Source organism: Pyxicephalus adspersus, chromosome 4 (genome assembly GCF_032062135.1).
Source record: "Pyxicephalus adspersus chromosome 4, UCB_Pads_2.0, whole genome shotgun sequence".
Taxonomy (NCBI): Eukaryota; Metazoa; Chordata; class Amphibia; order Anura; family Pyxicephalidae; genus Pyxicephalus; species Pyxicephalus adspersus.
The window spans coordinates 134,020,201-134,039,556 of NC_092861.1; the positions used below are offsets into that span (position 1 = coordinate 134,020,201).

The 19,356-nt window shown below is 34.6% G+C and overlaps 1 protein-coding gene across 22 annotated transcripts in view; it reads left to right on the forward strand.

The window, feature by feature from the left end:
* Positions 1 to 19,356, forward strand: part of NRXN1 (neurexin 1) — an 892,798-nt gene that overhangs the window by 78,855 nt on the left and 794,587 nt on the right. For 15 of the 22 annotated variants that reach the window (XM_072409697.1, XM_072409698.1, XM_072409708.1 and 12 more), the window contains exons 3-4: positions 6,375 to 6,392; positions 8,505 to 8,534. The exons of 5 other annotated variants lie outside the window; for them this stretch is intronic. In XM_072409697.1, coding sequence (XP_072265798.1) covers positions 6,375 to 6,392; positions 8,505 to 8,534 — 48 coding nt within the window. The remainder of the gene's footprint in view (positions 1 to 6,374; positions 6,393 to 8,504; positions 8,535 to 19,356) is intronic. 2 more of the 22 variants (XM_072409699.1, XM_072409714.1) reach the window with 1 other exon arrangement.

Genomic DNA, 19,356 nt, shown 5'->3' on the forward strand with positions numbered 1-19,356 from the left:
TCCTCCAATTCATTTCATTTGTTTTATTCAGTGCTTCATTTAGTTTTTACTAGACATCCCAATTTTGGCCAAGAGCAGCTCTTGATAGGATCTTAATAGCGATACCTTGTAAAGCAGCCACTGAGCATTCTTTCCTGTGAAAGATTTCTATTTTTCACTATTGTCTTTCTTCCATGTTATTATCACATTTTTTTGTTAACACAACTTGTAGATATACAACAGTTGACAAATGTAAGGAAAAATGTTTGAAAGGTTTCTAAAATGATAATTAACTTAAAATCATTAGTGATTTTCTTGACCACAGTGCCATTGACGAGCTGCAGAAAAGAGGATGCAATTAAATATGGACATTTGATGACTTTGGCAACAATCACAGAAGGTCAAATAGGTTAATTTTACTGGAAGAAAAAGAGCCCTGGAATGAATCCATTAACAACTAAAAGGAAATTCCACTTTAAATGAAGAGAAAATGAGACATAATGGGTTAGACATGAAAGAAGGCAGAATGATGATGGCGTTAGCAATAATAATGATATAGAATACATGTTCAACTGCTGTAATAAAATAAAAGAATTTACGAGTGGGTAGTATAGCTTCAGTACATCTATGACCTTGGAATAAAGATTGCATAGTTGTAGTAATTGATGCATCCCAGAATACTCTTTTAGCTACTGGAGTGGACAATGATATTCACTTTACCAGACAACAACCTCAGCTCACTAACCTAAAACTAACATGAATACCAAGTGTCAGACTCCTAATATTGCCTCCATCTTCTTCACTCTTCAGTTGTCCAGCACCACCTGTATCCATAATCAGCATCCACTAAAACTAAGTTAAACTAAAGCTCTGTACAGAGATCCAAAGGACCTCAGATAATTGTTGCAAACGGCCCCCTGGTATGCTCTCCTACTTTGAAATACACAGCGGTTGTTCCTGATCAGTTATTCATCAATTTGATGTAGCAGACCGATAAATGACATTGGGCGACTGCTGTACACGTCAGATTTTTGCCCTGGACGAGCATGTTTATTCGGTTCGGCGAGAATCATCTGATGGGTGTACAAAGCAAAAGAAGGAGGATTGCAGATAACAAATTGGTGTAAAGCGTGTCTATGTAGTAGTCTGCTATATATTGCAACATTTCAGTTTTCAGAAAATGAAAAATTGTTGATACTTTTGATGTTGAAACCAAATAAAAAAGAAATAGTTCTTGGTGATTTAACTCGAGCAGGGATACAAGCATTCCCTGCTCCTAAACCTCTGGTTTTAGTAGATTAAGGTCACAGATTACCATAATTTATTAATGAAGGGATTTGTTTGTAAGGGCTTAATTTACCAAAATGATGGAAAAAGTACAGCTGTGCTGTTTTTGGAACTCCACTCAGAGGAATTGAAAAACCAATATATTAAAGTGGAACTAAACCTGAAATTAAAACATTATGAGCAAGCAGTCTCTTAAATGCAGAAGGGACATGCTTTGTCTATTTTGCAACAAAACATTAACTGCCTTTTTGCTATCATTTGTATGAGTGACATGGTGGTTTAGAGGTTAGCACTCTGGACTTTGCAGCGCCAGTTTTCAAAAAAGATTTCCGCCTATACTTATGTTATTTATCACATAGGCCACATCTCCTATTAAACCAAGAAAAGAAGAACATGCGGTGAAGAACACCAATTTTTGTAGTGGGATTTTTTTAGGCCAATATCAACAACATGTATTAAGAAAATAACAAAATTTTATCAATATTTACATTAAAAGGCTCATTTCAAATACATAAAACCACAAAAAACCATTGGTATACACAATAATCTCTCCTTTCAGAGTGTCCCTGTGAGGGATACATTCTGGGTTAATTCTCTAATAATACATGTTGTTGATATTGACCTAAAAAATCCCCCTACAAAAATTAGTGTTCTTCACCGTATGTTCTTCTTTGCAGCACTAGTTCTCAGGTTCAAATTTTGGCCAGGACATATCTGCGTGGAGCCTGCATGTTCTTCTCATGTTTGTGTGGGTTTCCTCTGCTACTACTGGGTTTCCTCCCACATCCCAAAAACACACAGTTAGGTTTGTTGGTATCCCTCCAAAATTGGCCTTAGACTTTATTAATATCATTATGACTATTAAAGGGACTTTGAGGCCCTTTTGAGGAACAGTTAGCGATATCACAATGCACTTTGTAAAGCTCTGTGTAATATATTGGTGCAATATAAATAAAAGATAATAATGATCTGAAAGAAGACTGGGTTAAGATGTCAATACCAGTGCAGGAACAGGAGGAGTGAGTTTAGTTCCACTGAATTATTGCAATGCAAAGGAAAATTATTCAACCTATTTTCCTTTAGTAAATCAAGACAATTGCCTACACTTTTAAGAAATAAACCTCATAGGGATCATACACATTTGACTGTTTCAAAATTTAAAACCTTATTTGGCCTAGCTGCCGAATTTAAATGTAATTGCACTAAATTGCTCTCAATCACCCAAATGCCAACACCCATTTTAATTTTCAGCAGTTCTACCCATATCCAAATACATCTTAAGAGCTTTTTAGTCTTTTTATATCAATGTTTTAATGCTATGCCAGTTAGGTCGTCCCTTAACACCATGTAGAATGACAACAGGGTTTCATTTCAAGATTTTAAAAAGTTAGGGATGTAGCTTCGGCATAAGGAAATGGGTAATTATTTCAGAAATGTTTAATACGCATATTGTATGTTATTGTTCTCGAACATAACACAGAACATTTATTTTATATCAGACACTGCGCTCTGTTAAAATGATATATTGTAGGGTACCAGAATAAAGAAAATGAGAAAAGGTCGTTGAGACACACAGTGAAGTTTTATTCAAAACAGCTTAAATATAAATTTTACAGAGGAACAAAGTATGTATTTGTATTAAAGATGTATTTTGTATTTTTCCAATTTCAGTGTATTTTGAAAAAGGTGAAAGTAATTCAATTGAATTTATTCTGCATATTTCAGCATTGTTTCCTTCATATATAAAAACATTCAAATAAGCAAATATTTCTATGTTTTTAATATAACTGCAAATAATACCCAACTCACCAGTCTTTCAATACATACACACACATACAAACACACAATGTATATATATATATACATATATATATATGTTAAATTATTTTAAAGAAGTTGATATTTCTCACAATATGTATGGCAATGCCAGATATATTTTGTGTTATTGTTGGTTTTCCCTCTCTTACCATCATAAAATTCTAAAATAACAAGCTAGACAGCTGCCTCTGCATCTCTGTGATCAGTGGAACGTCCCCATTTACCACCTAACCAATATCACTTTCATCAACATTGAGCAGACTATTAAACCTCAATTCAAATAAACTCTTGGGTCTGGATCTAGAATGTAGTCATCTATGAGTAACAGTTGGTGCCATCATTGGTTCTGTAGCTGCTTCTTGTGGTGGCACTAGTGGGGATGCTGGTGACAATAGTGGTGGTGGTGCTGATGGACCTAGTGTATTACAACCATTATATTACCAGAAACCAAATTTGTCGGCCCCTGCCTATTGAAACCCCTGGCCTCTGACTCTCACACAAGTTGTGGGAGTTCAGTTCAGGGATGCCATTTGTATGGGTATTTTTATGACCACTCCCTATAATGTATCTTGTGCTGTATGCACCATATGTACACACAGAGTAGGCCGTGGGTGAATAGGCACACACTACACACACTACATCCTCTCATCCATCACATGAAGAAGCATATTCCCTGGGAAACACTGTACCCAGCAAATCCTTCATTTCCTTCTCATCCTCCATTTAAGGATTAAAAAAAAATCAAATGCTGGTGCTACTACTTCTGATGCTGCTGCTTTTGCTGTTGCTGCTGCTGTTGTTGGTCAAAAAAAGCAGCTATTGTTAGGGAAGGAATTTTATATTACTGATGTGCAGGGAGGGCAATTTTCACTTCCTCCCCCTTCATCTTGTTGTAGTCAGTCCTTGAATGTTGAATTAGCAAGGATGTAGAAGTACACTCCCGGTCAATCTCTGCCATGCCAACTAAATGCACTGCCGACCAAGCTACTGGAAGAATAGTCACTGGTGTACCTTTACACAACTTATGTAGAGGGCTAAGCCTCATTGGATGACACCAATTCACCATTATTTTTCAAACTCAACCCATCCTGCATTCTATGAACATGTAGCCAAAATTGTGTCCACTTCCCTGAAATTTGCAAGCATGGTCCATAAAATGGCAGATACCTAGTGCACTGGCTCCATGCAAGTGCAGTTCATGAACTATATGGTCTGTTGGGTGAATGTGTTGCTTGTAACTGACATGTCCACGCAGTGGGATCAGGTTTTACCCAGTAGAATGGCTAAGAAGATGAGCTCCATGGTTAGTTGCTCTAATAATTATGCTTCCTCTTGTCAAGAGTACCCCAATCCACTGAGAGCAACGTGGCAAAGCTATTCCACTTCTTGATAAGGCACCTGTAGGTTTAGGGGCTGCCATGCACTCTTCCATCCAGTCAACTAGAGTAGGAAAAGTAACAATACAAACAGGTTGCACTCTGCAATACTAAAATAAATTGTACATTGGCATTCCCATTTTACCTCCCATTTAGCAATGTAGTCACTGACCATGTTTCATTTAAATAGAAGGGTGCTGCTTCCTCAGTGACATGGATACCCTTTGGCTGTCCAGTGGTTTCCTCCTCCTGAAACACTCCAATTGTGTGATACGGGTAAGCAAAAAGCTCAGTTGAAATAAGAGGTGGACTTTTTCTATAATACGTATCACTCTAGCATTAGGTCCAATCCAGTCTTCAGCAGAGCCCAACCTGAAATCATTTTGCATCACTGATTTGTAGTGGTCATGATGGCTTCATGGACCCCGAACAGAAATATTTTATGATAAAGACCAAGCAAAAAACACTCAATGGAATGTGAAGTCAAATTATTGATCTTCACTACAGAAGCCTAATCTAACACTTACCTAAAGGTTGGCTAAAGTTTTTTCATTGATGGGCTTTAGGGTAGGTACAGATTCCGTGGCTTGACAAGCACCAAGGTTATCTGCTTATTCATTCTTTTTTCAAATCTATCAATCTAAGCTAAGATTACCAAATTTGAGACTTGGCTAAAAAGCAGGCAGTCTATAAGGCTAATTTATTAAAAGAAGTTGAGAATGAATATTAAAAAAAGGTAACATTTAAATTCATTTATTCAATGATGAGCAGATGCAATACATATGATGTTTTCCTACATGATTGGTAATACTTACAGTGAATGTTAATGGTAATTTATTTAATTTAGGTAATTAGCCTCATTTTTTCACTTTTATTAGTTTCATACAGCTAACAAAAAAAAACATTTTGACCTTTTCTTCATTGTGCTTCCTATAGTAAAATAGTTATAACTAGCCAACAGGTTTTCAAATTAAATTTGTCAGTACATGTCATTGTATAGTTCTATGGATTGTCAGTTTATATGCTATTATAGTAAATAATCGAAGGTCATCACTGCATCATCATTTATTAGTCTGTACATAGAAATGATTCATCTGTTTTTAGTATTAATATGATTTTAGATTTTAAATGTATTCTCATGCTGATTAGAAAATACACACTGGTGCAGTATATCACAAACCTTTACAAAATATTGTCACTACTGTATCATTATTTTAAATGGTTACTCACACTGTTCGTATATGTAACAAGGTATACATTTATTCTGTAAGTCCATATTGTCATTGTCATAACTTAACCTTAATTTTAAAGATAAATTCCACTTAGATCATTGACTATATTGCTGGAATTCCAATGACTCTATACCTAGATATGTACATATTCAGTCAGCCATGCAAGCATGGAAATATGAGTATATTGATCTCTAGACATCTCTACAATCATTTTTTACTATTAAAGGGAATATTCAATCAGTGATCTGGCTATCTACATTCAAGTGAACTGATCTATTAAAAACAAAAATAGATTAGCCAAGATGGTTTATTTGTGCATATAAGGAATTGATTTTTTTATTCAATAATAGAGCCAAAACGAGCACTTATGTTGTACTGTATACAAAGCTAAGAAGAAAAAAAAAATAAAGTTATGAGCATCAAAGGTTTTACCACCAGATTACTGGTCAATGTAACTATTGCAGAAATGGTAAAATGATTCAGTTAATGTTACATATACTATAAGGACATTTATTCCCTGTTGCTTTTCCCCTTTTCCCCTTTCCTTGAATGGTAGCAATTGAGCATTTGCATGTTGTGTTTGACGCCGTGCATGCTGAAGACATGCAATGGCAAGTGATAGTCTGCATGCTGCTTACTGAATGTTTCTCCTTTTCTCTCCTTCCCTGTCATGTGCTTTCAGAAGACAACCATGTAGAAGGTGGGTGCTTTCAACCTTATCTTCCCCCCTAGTTCCCCCCAACTTCTCCCTTTTTTTAATGTTAAGTATAAAATTAGATCTGGTATGTAAGTATTCATATTTTTTTGAAAACCATGTGTGAAGTAAACTGCTGTGATTTATCATTTATAATAAACGATGTGCCATATTTGCTGTGTCAACATTTCAGTCTGTTCAGCAATGTTGCAAACACATACATTTTTTACAGAGCAGAATTATTAAATACATGTCCATTTGATGTTACAGCACATTATTAATGAAACATTGTAAAGCTTTCACATGTTAGTATTGAAATGTGCAACATTGCAATTATTAAACATATAAAAAACCTATTTGCTTTACTATTTTCTTATATTTAAGGCAAATAATGTAATGCAAGTATAATGTAATTAATACTATTTAGAAATATTGAATAATTGTATTTATTAAATAAAGAGTATATTAGTATTAATAAAGCAAGTTCTATTTGTATTCCAAATGCTTTAAATAAAAAAATAGTATTTAGAAAAAAAAATTGCTTATAAAATGCTATTATTTACAACATTTAAACTTTTTAGAAATATTTATTATTTTCTAAAGAATGTGTCTGGGAATTAAAGCTCAGCATTTTTATTTAGGTATTTTGATTATATATATTATATATTCATGATTTGCATTTTAAAACTTACATATAAATATAAATATTACAAGTAAATGTAGACAAGGTACATAGACATATAAATGTATACATTTATTTGTTATGATATTATGAAAGACCTTTATGAAACTGTCATGACTTTACTGGGAATTTAAGAAAGCATATTCATTCTTTAAACCTTTAATAAAATGCAAAAGAATAAAAACAGCTGTCTGAATCAAGAAATAAAAAAAACAATATAATTTATGTTTTTTTAATTTGTAATCCATGTATTCAATTGAAAAGTAGTATTAAAATATTTGTGCAATAATAACAGCTTGTTTCTTAGCTATAAATGAGGCACTGCTTTTTATTTGTTCATTACCTTTGTAGTTAGTGATGATATACTAACTAAAGAGCTTACACATATTGTTTAATAAAGTATGTATTGTTTCAGTTTTGTATTAAAACAACTTGAAACATTAATTAAAGTCATCATTTCCCAACAAAATATACACTATAATATTAAACTCTACTTTTCACAAAAAATCAAATAATTCCCAAAATAATGTGCTAGCCGATTTTGACATTCAGAATGTTCAGGGTACTGCTGTGTACTGGTTCATTGTATCCTGTAAAGATCAGGACCTTTTGCTTTTTAAGTTTCAGGATACAACTAGAATTTTAGTTTATTCTTTTCATGTGAACATTGCTGTTATTTAACTAACATTTCTTCCCTAGCCCAAAACATCTTTCTTCAGACTTTGAAATATGTAGTGATTTCTCATATGACACCATAATAATGAAGTCATAAAGCATATTCAGTACAATTCACATATTTTCCTCTATTGAGAGCATTCATCCTGGGATGGGAGAAAAGTGGAGTCCTATATACCCGATTCTATATCATTGATTTCACACATATTACTTTTCATCTATACAGGTCCTTTCCTCACCTATAGATGCCTCCCATATTATCATTTCAGTGTTAAAGGACTTTTTGTTTAATAATCTAAACACTCATTTCTAATGAGGGGAAAAAGACCAGACCCAGCCCATTTGTCAGATTCTTCTTTGGCAAACAATACTTTCTGCTGAGCCGTTCCCACTGTTAAAATAGATTAAAAAAAACATTAAAAAAAGGAAAAATGAAAGCTGCAAGTAAAATTATCGAACAAAATAATATTCTTGGTTAGAATCCAGTTTTGTATTCCTTTTCTTTGTTTCTTTTTGCTTTTTAACTTGCAATATCTGTAAGTAAAGTGCAATATAGGGTCATCACATAGTGTTTGAATTGTACGTTTTATCCCTGGTTTTGTCCACCAGGGATTGAATTAAAGATGCATTTTTTTCCCTTTATAATGCAGATGCTATACAGGAAGACACGTTGTTTGTCACAAACCATTTTTTTGTCACTGTGGCAACATCTTCCCATGCTCCCTTGTACTTTGCTGACTTTGCTCTTGTTTCCCTTTAAGGTCTGGCGCACCTGATGATGGGCGACCAAGGTATGGGCTCTGTTCCTTTTCCACTCTGCTTTCATTGTTTCCTACTGTTCTGTAGCTGCTTCAGTCCTTCACTGCAACGATGGGCAAATTTGCTTTGAAACTGTGTTTGACTGCTAATCTTGACACATTATTTTAGCCGCATCCTTATTTATTTTCTGTTCACTTTTAATATCCTTTTCCTTTTCTGCAATATAATAACTGAACCAAAAATTGGAAATATTAAAGCAGCTGATTGTTGAAAAAAAAAATAAATAAAAAAATGTGTATTGCTTGGATTGGTATAAACTGCTGAAGGGACAGGATGAAAATTGTCGACATGACAAAATAAAAAAAGTGCTCGCAATTTAGATTGAGAAAACTCTCAGTTTATCATATTGTACCCTGCGAAGACTCCATTAATTTTCATTGATGCATGGCTGATTGGTTCACTCTGAAAGCACATTGGTATTCGTCTCTGGAATGCTAACGTCTTTGCAGTATATTCATTTAGTACCTAGTGTGTCAGTTGCTTGCATCACCCAAAAACCTATCTATATATATCATTTTTTTTATTCATTTATTTTTTGTATAGCATGTACATCCTCTGATTTTGTGCATGTACACCAGTGGTCTTACATGTGCCAAATTCTTCATCTCGCACTGTTTTGCCATCATTGTCATTATCATCTATTATTATCATCATCATCAGTGTAATCATTTAACAATGCCATAATTAGTATCACCTTTTTTGGCGAACTAATGCATATACATATGTTCATGGATGTTTTGTTTTTATTTTCTTCCTTTATACCCTCTTTTGTCTGGAATTGCTTTCTTCATGGAACCATTCCATCCAAAATCTCTAGGTAAAAGTAAAGGTACAACTTTTTTTTTTACATTTCTCATTGTAGATGTGTGATGTTGTAAAAATTTATAAAAAGTTAGAAACATTTAGATAGGTACATGATAGTTGATACAGTTTGTATTTTATGAAAGAGGAATGAACATGTTGGCCTATACATGGATTTGGATAGTATTGACTTTTTATGATTTACGTTTTTTCCACATTGTTTTCTGACTGTTAAAAAAAGTGCTGTACAATATTAGTTTAGAGGTTAAGGATTTTTCTGTTTTATTGCTGCCAAACCAGCCTTAATATTTAAAGGGAAAGGGAAAACAGATGGGGATAAAGTGGAACCTATAACCTCTAGCTGATTAATAGGAATAAAGAGTAAGAATGACATGAGTGTAAGAATTCGACATGAGTGTGGGTGTGTTTCGGTTAGCCCCATTAACCCATTTTTGTTTCACTAAAAATACATCATAGGCATAGGTCTACTTTAATATTTTAAAAACACATTTTTAACCTGATTATTAACCTGGGTTATTAAAACAAAAAGAGATCTACCCATTTATAAATATATGGTTGACAAACACAAAGAACAGCAGTTTTAAAAAAAATCATACACTACATTAAGTAAAAATCATTACTTATACAATCTCTAAAACCAGTTAAGTAGAATTCAGGAATATTATACTCAATTTTCAAAATCTGAAATAAGTGGACTATAAAAATGGCTATTATTTCTCACTCTCAGGTGTCAGCATGTGCTCTTATAGAGATTTAAATGCCCTCTGGGGGCTCCAAATGTACATTCAGGAACCTGAGAGTCTGCTTTTGATTTTTTGGCTTTTGGTGTATTGTAGCTTTTAGAAGCTACTTGTACATCATTGCTCTTCATATTATAATTTCCTTAAGTTACCTTAATTGTATGTGCAGTTGTTTCCTTAGATTTGACAAGGATAAAACCTCAAAATGTGTTTTTTCAAGCTTACACTCTGTTGATCTACTAGAGCCATGTGCTAATTACTTCTAAAGTTATCTAAAGACAAACTGTTGTTGGTTGGCAAGCGCGAGAGTGGTGTAAAGTGACTGTTAGGACTCACTGTCCTTCTTGAAACTTTATCCATGCTGTACGTCTGGCACACAATCTAACACACAGTTTAGGCAATATATGTAGTGAGACTGAGAATCTCAGAGAATTCGAAGATAGCCAACAGTAAGCAAAAGTGTTTATTGGTATGTTCTCTGTGAAGGGCTTCAGGGAATTTAACTGGCAGTTCACTGGTAAAAAAGTTTTCTCTTTAGAAAATATCTTTAGAAAATCCAAGCTGATTGTTCATTGCAGATATCATTGGCATGTCAGATTTAAACAATCAGTCTTCAATAAATTCCTTCTTCTGCCCCCTCACTATAGTTATAGACTGTAGAAGGGTGATTTAGATCAGTGTTGTCCATTCAAATTTAAAACAGTTGATTTGGCTGCATACCCACATTTCGTTGCTGGAAACAATTGTTTAGGATTCTTTCCAGTGACAGAAGAAACTAGAGTTGTACATACATTTCCCTTCAGTTCTATGGAGAGGAGAGGAGGAGGATGAATGAGCTCTCCTAGCTTGACTTGTATAGCGGCCATTCCCAATCGTCATTCATGGACAATGTAGGGTGACTGCTGTACACGTCAGATTCTAGCCCAAGGTGAGCACGACTATTCATCATCCGCAATGATTATCAGATGTGTGTACATAGCTTATATTTGTTGAATATGGAAAAATCGAAAAGGCAGTGGTAAAGCCTGTTATATATGTATAAAAGCAGAACTTTAGGCAAATAAAAGCAGCTATGTAATAAATAATGAAGGTAAGTGAAGTGAGAGTAAAACTGCAGCAGAGCAGATCTCCGTCTTGCTGAACAGGGCTGTCAAATGTGTAAATCTCAGGAATTGGTAGATAAATATACAAATCTTTCAACATATCTGTTTATTTAACTGTTTGCCTGGAGTTCTGCTTTAAGTCGACATACTCACAAATGTATGGGACACTTTGTAATTGACTGTGAAGCTAAAGGAAAAAACAATAATTTACTGATTTATAGTTCTACTTGATCATTTTTAATTAGGGATAAAGCATTCAAACTGACTCTGTGCACTAATCAGACCAATGAAAGTCTTTAAAAAATGTGTGTTAGGAAACTGGGGTATAAAACGCATTCAAGATACATCAAAAGAACGAATGGTGTATTTCATGTGGATGTAGCAGCAATGTAGGAGTCAAATTGTTGAGTAATGTAGACATTCAACAACATCTATTGTATTTTTCAAGGACAATGCTTAAATATGATAAATTAAGACCACTAAATACACAGAACAATGGATGAATATATCCAGTAGTCAAATTGGAATATACAAATCATTATTCTTCTCACATAGGCACGTGTGATTTGTATCTTTTTGAAAGTAGGTTTCTAATTTCCCATTTTATGGAGTTTGGTCACATTCCAACAACAATATATTTGTATAGTTTATATATAGCCCAGCAGCTTACATCTGCAGCATTTTGGATGTAAAAATAGTACTGCTTACTGGATTCATGATCGTCTAGGCCTTTGTACAGAAGAAGAAATAGATCTATGAAATATTGTATATGCTTCTGCTGTTAACTGAATTACATGACATTTATTTTTATTGATTTATATATTTATTTTTGTTTTCTTTCTTTATAACTGGAAGCCAAAGTCATTAAGCTTTACAGACAGACATTAGAAAAGAATTGACTCTGAAAAACACTAAAGACATTCTACAATAATTTGGGGATCTTGTGGAGGCTTTAGTATTGCTGACATCCTCAATTGCCTGTGACCTTAATAAGAGCAGTAAATGTGCTCAGGTCACATTGCTAAAGGCTATCTCTGCGCCTCGCATCAGATCATCATCAGCAAGAAAAAAATGTTTCTTAAGGTCGTCTGAGGCTGAGATGGATAGTAAAGATTTTGTGACTATCAGTCAATTGATCATGTCCAGAATAAAGCAAAAGATTACAATGGCAGCATTGAAACATGTTTCAGAAAAATGTATTTGATTTCTCTATACTTATGGATCCGATCAACACAAGAATAGTTGTCAATGGATTTTCCTAGAAATTGTACTTTTCACAGTGAATTAATCACAGATTTGATTGACTACAGGGCACATCCACTTGTTCCATCATCTCAATGATTCATTATATTTTAAACAACATGGTATGCAACTACCAACAACCACTTTCAGCATGTAGGGTGTTTAGTTATAAATGTCTTCACAGATTAACACAACATTTATTTTGGATTTACACATTGTTCAATGTGATCCAATAAAAATATGTGTGATTGTTAGCTGAAAGTTATATGATTCTTTTGTGAAAACACATTTATAAATAGACCCCTCAAACTGTGTGTAGAGTATACCTAACTATATAAAAAACAAAACATAAATGTTCGTTGCATGCAGTTAAAAGAACTTTTCTGCATCTTTAAAAAACCTTCAATACTTTCCAGAACAAAACATTAAATATTCATTTTGCGAGGTTTAAGCTCCTTGCATGCCACCCTGCAAGTTATGGATATCCTCTGCAGCTAATAGGGTGGCAGGACAGTGCAGGTTTACAATTATCCTTTAAGGCCCGACCTTTAAGCTCCAAAGTAAATGGGTAAATGCAGCAACACAAAATTTGAATTAAATAGAAAAACCCTCAATAATACTTACTAAACAAGTATGCAATCTTAAACTATTTTAAGAGAAATACAAAATTCCAAACTAGCATGCAATGACTGAGTTGGGCCAATTAGAAAATAGGGTGAAAACTATTACTAATATTGATATTATTTATTATTATTATTATTATTATTAATAATAATAATAATAATAATAATAATACAATAATAATATTATTAACAACAACAATAATAATACTACTAATAATAATCATAATAATATTAATAATATTACAATTTTGATCAATACCAGAATGATTTTGAGTGCTCTGTAGAAACTTCTGAAGCTAGGTTTGACTAAGAGAAAATAAAGTTTTCCAATCACAAAAGTTACAATCAGGTTTATTGGGTTATCTATCGACTAGGAGTGTCTTTGAGGTTGTTAGGTGCTGAAAGACATCAGTGCCTTTTGTAATTTGCCTTTGTAAATGCCTTTGCAATTATGTATTTTGTTTTGCAGTTCCGGTAAATCAAAAATCTAAAATGTAGTTTTAAATCTTAGTTTTAATTCTGTGAAAAGTGAAGTGTAAATACTTCTTTATAAACTATTTTTTTTTGGTTCATTGTTTTTCTCCCAGGGGTACACAGTTGTTCACTGACTCATGTTCATGAATAGGTCATGTAGGAAACATGCAAATGCTGTATAGCTCCCCTTGCCAGATACAAATATGCTGCACAGTTGACAAATGTCCTGCTTATCCCAAGTAAGACATCAAAGCATCACTATAGCATTTCCGATATCCCACTCAGCAGTCATAACGATTGCAATAAATAAAATAATGTTGAAGCTTTTCTGCTATATTGCCAGCTTAAGCCATATGTGCACACCAGGCCTGCTGTAATAATTACATCTGTTTTACTACTATAAAGGGGAAGTGTTCGGGCCTTTTTCTCCATACACAAACTTATTTGATTTTGTGCTGCCACAGAACAATCATATCCATCATCCTTTCATTACTGCCCCTCTTTATTTTATTAGTAAGTGCTTTGCTGCTCTCTGAAGCAACATTAGGTTTAATTCTTAAAAGTGTCTGAAGAAGAACATTTCCTGTGGCTGACATCAACCAACAAGGCTTAACCCTTTCATATGAAGTAAATAACATGGCAGGGAAATTATTGTCTGTTTAGAACTCCTTAAGTGAAGCTATTTTTTGCCCACACAGAGCAAAGCAACAGGGTCCCTTTAACTTTGTACTCCCAAACACCTTATACCTGCTTTCCTTTTGCTCCCCAGTTCTTTTGCCAGATATGAAGGGACATTCGTTATAGGCATAAATTGCAGTAGCATTTACAGGGCTGTAATCATCCCTGTGGGACAGTGCTGTCGTGTAGGGCCTGATTTTTTTTAAAGTTCTCCAAGAGTGGAGTACATAGACTTTCATGGGAGAACCTGGGTGATCCAAAAATGAATTACCTAGTTTGGCAAATGCTTGCAATCCTAGAGCGGATCAATTTCAGGTTTGCTGGGCCATCCAGGTTCTCCCATGATAGTTTAGCTTCTCCAGTCTTGGAGAGCTTTGATAAATCAGGATCATGGTATTAAAGTAAACCAGTTGCTATGTAATGAATGGATTTGGAGGATATAAAAAGAATGAAAACAACAAAAATAGATTTTATTCTAGGAACACTGAAGGCACATTCTGGCATTGTGGTATAGAAAGAGCACAGCTGGCACAAACCTAACCGAACTTACCATGAACGTATCTTACACTGATTCTACTAATATTTCCAGGAAAGAAATACATTAAAATGTTTGCATCACTCTCCCTTTCCTGGAATTCAGTATACAGGGATAAAACAGGTTAACATGTTATATGAATCTCATTAGCCACACCAACCTCATATATTCACTATGACACACAATGAAAGTTCAGCACCAATATGATATTCTTTCTGACAGTATAGAGAAAGACCATACATAATACATGAGTAAAGAAATATATTGTGCGCTCTGTTCTGTAGGAACATCATGAAGTTCATCACATTTCTTGAAAATACAGATAAAGAAAGTTTTAATGCCATGGGTTTCATGCTGAAATCAATGGATCACATGAATGCCGCTGAATCTTTAATGTTAGACTAATGCAGAAATGTTGTTGGAATGGATGGCCTACATTGCCCAAAGCAGTCATTACATTTCTAGCTATCATTTTATAGGCTATAATGCTAAATGATAAAAATAATTTAAATAGTTTGTCCAAAGGGCCCCAGAGGGTTAGCTGCACAATTTGGTAAATCAATAAATTGTGATGAGTGTGTAATTGCTGATGAGTAAAGTATCTTTGGACACCTTTAGTCAAAAAGCTGACCAATCTTAAAACAAAAAAAAGACCATAGAATTTATTTCTGCACTAAGCTGTTCTATAGATATGAACAACAATGGGATGGTCTGTTCCACTTTTACAAATGCTTGATCAGGCATTGCTTGATTAGACAAGCAATGTCTCACACTTGCCGGGTTTCTGGCAACTGAACTTTGCAAGTGCAATATCAGCTTTGGTTGCCAGAAAAACATGGCTATCCTGGCTTCCGTTGCGTGTTCCTGGGAATGAATGTACTTGTGCATGCCACCGGGAGAGTTACATCGTTCCAGCACGGCCAATCAAGACTGCTGTAAATCGTCTTTGGGAGGAAGAAGAGATGGAAGATGGCAGCACCCTACAGTGGAGATACGTCATTCCAGCACGGCCAATCAAGATGGCCCAAAGATCGACTTTGGGAGAAAGAAGAGAACCAAGATGGGGGTGTCCTGCGATGGAACACAAATAGGTGAGTCAAGCATTTTTAGTTATGCTTTATACCCAGTTGAAATTTCATTTTGTAGTATATAAATTGTGTTGTGCACTTGCCTCATTTGTATTTTGTGTCCAATTCAGTAGTCTTCCTTAGTACCATAAAGCACTAAGTCCAGGCAGTGTGCCGTAAAGAGGAGTGAGAAATTAGGAATCCCCCCTCAGTTTTTCAACACCCCCCTACATATACCTACACTACCTAAATACAGAAAACTAATTGAATCCAACAACATCTTTGCAATCAGCAAAGTAACGCTCTCAACTGATTGCAGTGCTATTGGTCTCACCTAACAGGAAGGCGGTAAGGTGCATCCTCCCACTGCCTGCCTAGGCTTGGAATTCTGTGCTACCACTAATTATCATGAATAAATTACACTTTTAATTGGGCTTTACATTTTACTGAATCTATTTTTGTCAAATTGCTAAGAATACACAATGGTGAGTTTTGATAGTGAGATCTTTCACCTTACAATCATGACATTTTTTATAATATAACAAGCATTGCAAGACTGATAGCCCCAGTGCATTGGAATTAAGCAGTATCCATGGAAATGTTGACTGTTTCTAGAAAATGGTGGCGCTTTCTAAGAACAATAATTGTATTTAGAGAGCCTAATATCATAAAAGACCAGTATAATTCTATTTCTGCAAAAAAGCAGATGTGCTCAACAAAATGTCATGCAGGTAATTGCCACACAATGTTTTCACATATCAAATATATCAGTGTGATTAGGAACAATTATAGAAACTTCTATGGAGAACAGTAGAGCCGTCTGAAAATATAAGATGTGTACATGTCAGACTTGGATAAGAAATCTCAAAAACGTTATGGGGGTTAGTTCTTATTTTGGGATAGCAGGCAAATCAATGCAAATCTTTCCTGTATGCTCCCTTTCTAACTGTATTCATAATGAATTAGTAGCCTTGTTGGTCAATATAAGGGGAGCTCATAGCTCGGAAAGTATACCCAAACAGGATTAAGGAATGATGGTCCAAAAGGTACCATACTTTTTTATAAAATCCTAAATGATCAGGAAATGTAAAAATAATATTGTACAGAACAACTTGCATTCTTGAAATAAAAGATGGGCCCAATATTTTAATGAGAAATCAGCATGTAAACTTTCAGCTGACAACCAACAAAGTTTTCCCATTGTTGTTATTTTTGCTCATTGTAAAGGGAGTTTTACAATTTCTCATGTAGGAATGTTTCCTATTTGGAGAAAAATCTCCAAATATCTTCTAATACTTGGTATGTATTAACCTTAGAAAGACAGTTGATACTGCTTTATGTTAACATTTGAGTGTAGATTGACTTTAATTCTCATATAGAACTGTGTTTAATTACGTGTTATCCAATAAGATTGGTACACATTATGATGAATTGATCCCCATGATATCTGTGAACTTCTCAGTGTAGAAATGTAAACATAATTATAAAATAACTTTGAAATGAAAAGTCATTATCATACTGTTTGAATGATATGGCTGTCTTTATACCAAAGAATGTTGAACGACCAAACTAGCAGAATAATTTGAGCAGATAAAGATAGAAATACTGGCTTTGCATTATTCATATCATCTTCATGGGACTATATTCATTATTTACGCACTAATTAAACATCTCTGTAGGAACTGTTGAACTGACCGACAGTTATCTCGTACATGCTGTACAAAAATAGACCAAACTTAGAAAACCACTTACAAAATATGTTAATGATTTTTTCTTCATCAGTTTTCCAGTGATGGTATTGACCCTCTATGGTATTGACTGTAAATAATATGAATTCCTTCTCTTAAATAACAATATGAAAGTAAACACTGTGATTTTGAAAAGTGGGGACATGACAGGACAGAGAGATATGATGTTGGATTCCACCTGCAACAACTGTGCAATTGGAAGCTGGCGCAGTGTTTCTTAGCAGGATTCCTCCGGAGGTTGCTAGGGGTTCCTTGAGCAATGAGCAGTTTGTGTTCTCAGGTCAATTTAAGTAACACCAATAATCTTTATGCCTATCTGAGAATGTGACATTCTTTACAGTGGCCGGCAATGTAAGAGGCACTTACATTGTATGTATATATATCTATATGATAGATATATATATGTATATGATAGATATATATAGGTATTCCCCGGGTTAAGGACATCCGACATACAAACGCCTCTTAGATACCAATAGGGCTTTTCTACTCCCTGTGTGCAGGACAGAGGCATGGAGTGGCGGTTTGTATGACTTACAGAAGAAATCTTTTGCTAAACACAGCTAAGGTTGTGGGTGATCTTAGGGTGAGCTCTTTCTGCAACCACATCATGGGTTCCAATAAAAAGATGTAATTTTTATACAGTCTTTATGAGTGCTTGGTATGCAAGCTAATGTAACCTTCACTGTACATTCCTAGGAAATTACATTTCATTTACCAAGAGTCCAGTTAACATATAAATGTAAAGCGCCACAGGCCAACATTTTGGTAATCGATAGCTTAAAGCCCAATTGTGTTTTCAGCGGAAAGCATATATTTAAATTGCAGCTGCATAAAAACACTACTTTTGAAGAGTATTACTATTCTTTTTTATAATTCAGAATATTTGTCTAGATATGTACTGTCCTCTGTATAGCAGTGGTCTCTCTGCAGCAGTTGTACTTTCTGTCCATTGTTCCCACAGAGCCAAGCGTTCTGCAGTTCTCAGGGAAGGTGAGCTTTGCTGATTGCTCAGCTGTAGTTATGACTTAGTAGGAGGCATGTCAGACCACTGCAGAGAGACCACTTCTATCACAAAGAGAGCAGCGTTTCTTCTCTGCAGCATGATGCTAACATTCTGCTAGCACTGTTGGTTGAATAACAAATTATAAACCAGTAATACATTTTAAAATCAAAGGTTTTTTTATGAAGCCACAGGTACATGCTTTTTTCCTAAACCAGAAACTGGTCTTTAAAAAAGCCCAAACATCGATGGTAGAACCTAAGCAATTGAATTTCATTGTTTGGTCATTTTTTTAAAACCTGGGATGTTTTATTGACTAATCGTAAAACAAAGGATCGTCCATGAAAGTTTTTATCTCCTTGAACATTTTTGTATAGGTATTCACTTTTAAGCCTTTTCCAATATACAATTAGCTGACTTTCTGTATGAATGAAGCACAAAAGTACTGAAAAGTACCACTGCTATTATATTACCTCTCAGCAGCTGTGTGCGGCATAGTGATGATCTACTTCTTTATACTCTGATTATTTTTTCAGTTTTTTCAGTATTAAAAAAAAATAAGATTCCTGGCTTGCAAAAGCTTACACAATAAATGTGTAACACACCTTAGGGCCAATGCACCATTAAATTTGCTGAAAGGCCAGTTATACAGCCAAATTGCATATGCCATATTTTTTTTCTTCATGATTAGCTTACCCTGACTTTTTAAAATTTATTTTCACCCTGGGACGATGTTACTGGCTTTGTGTTAAGCATGGA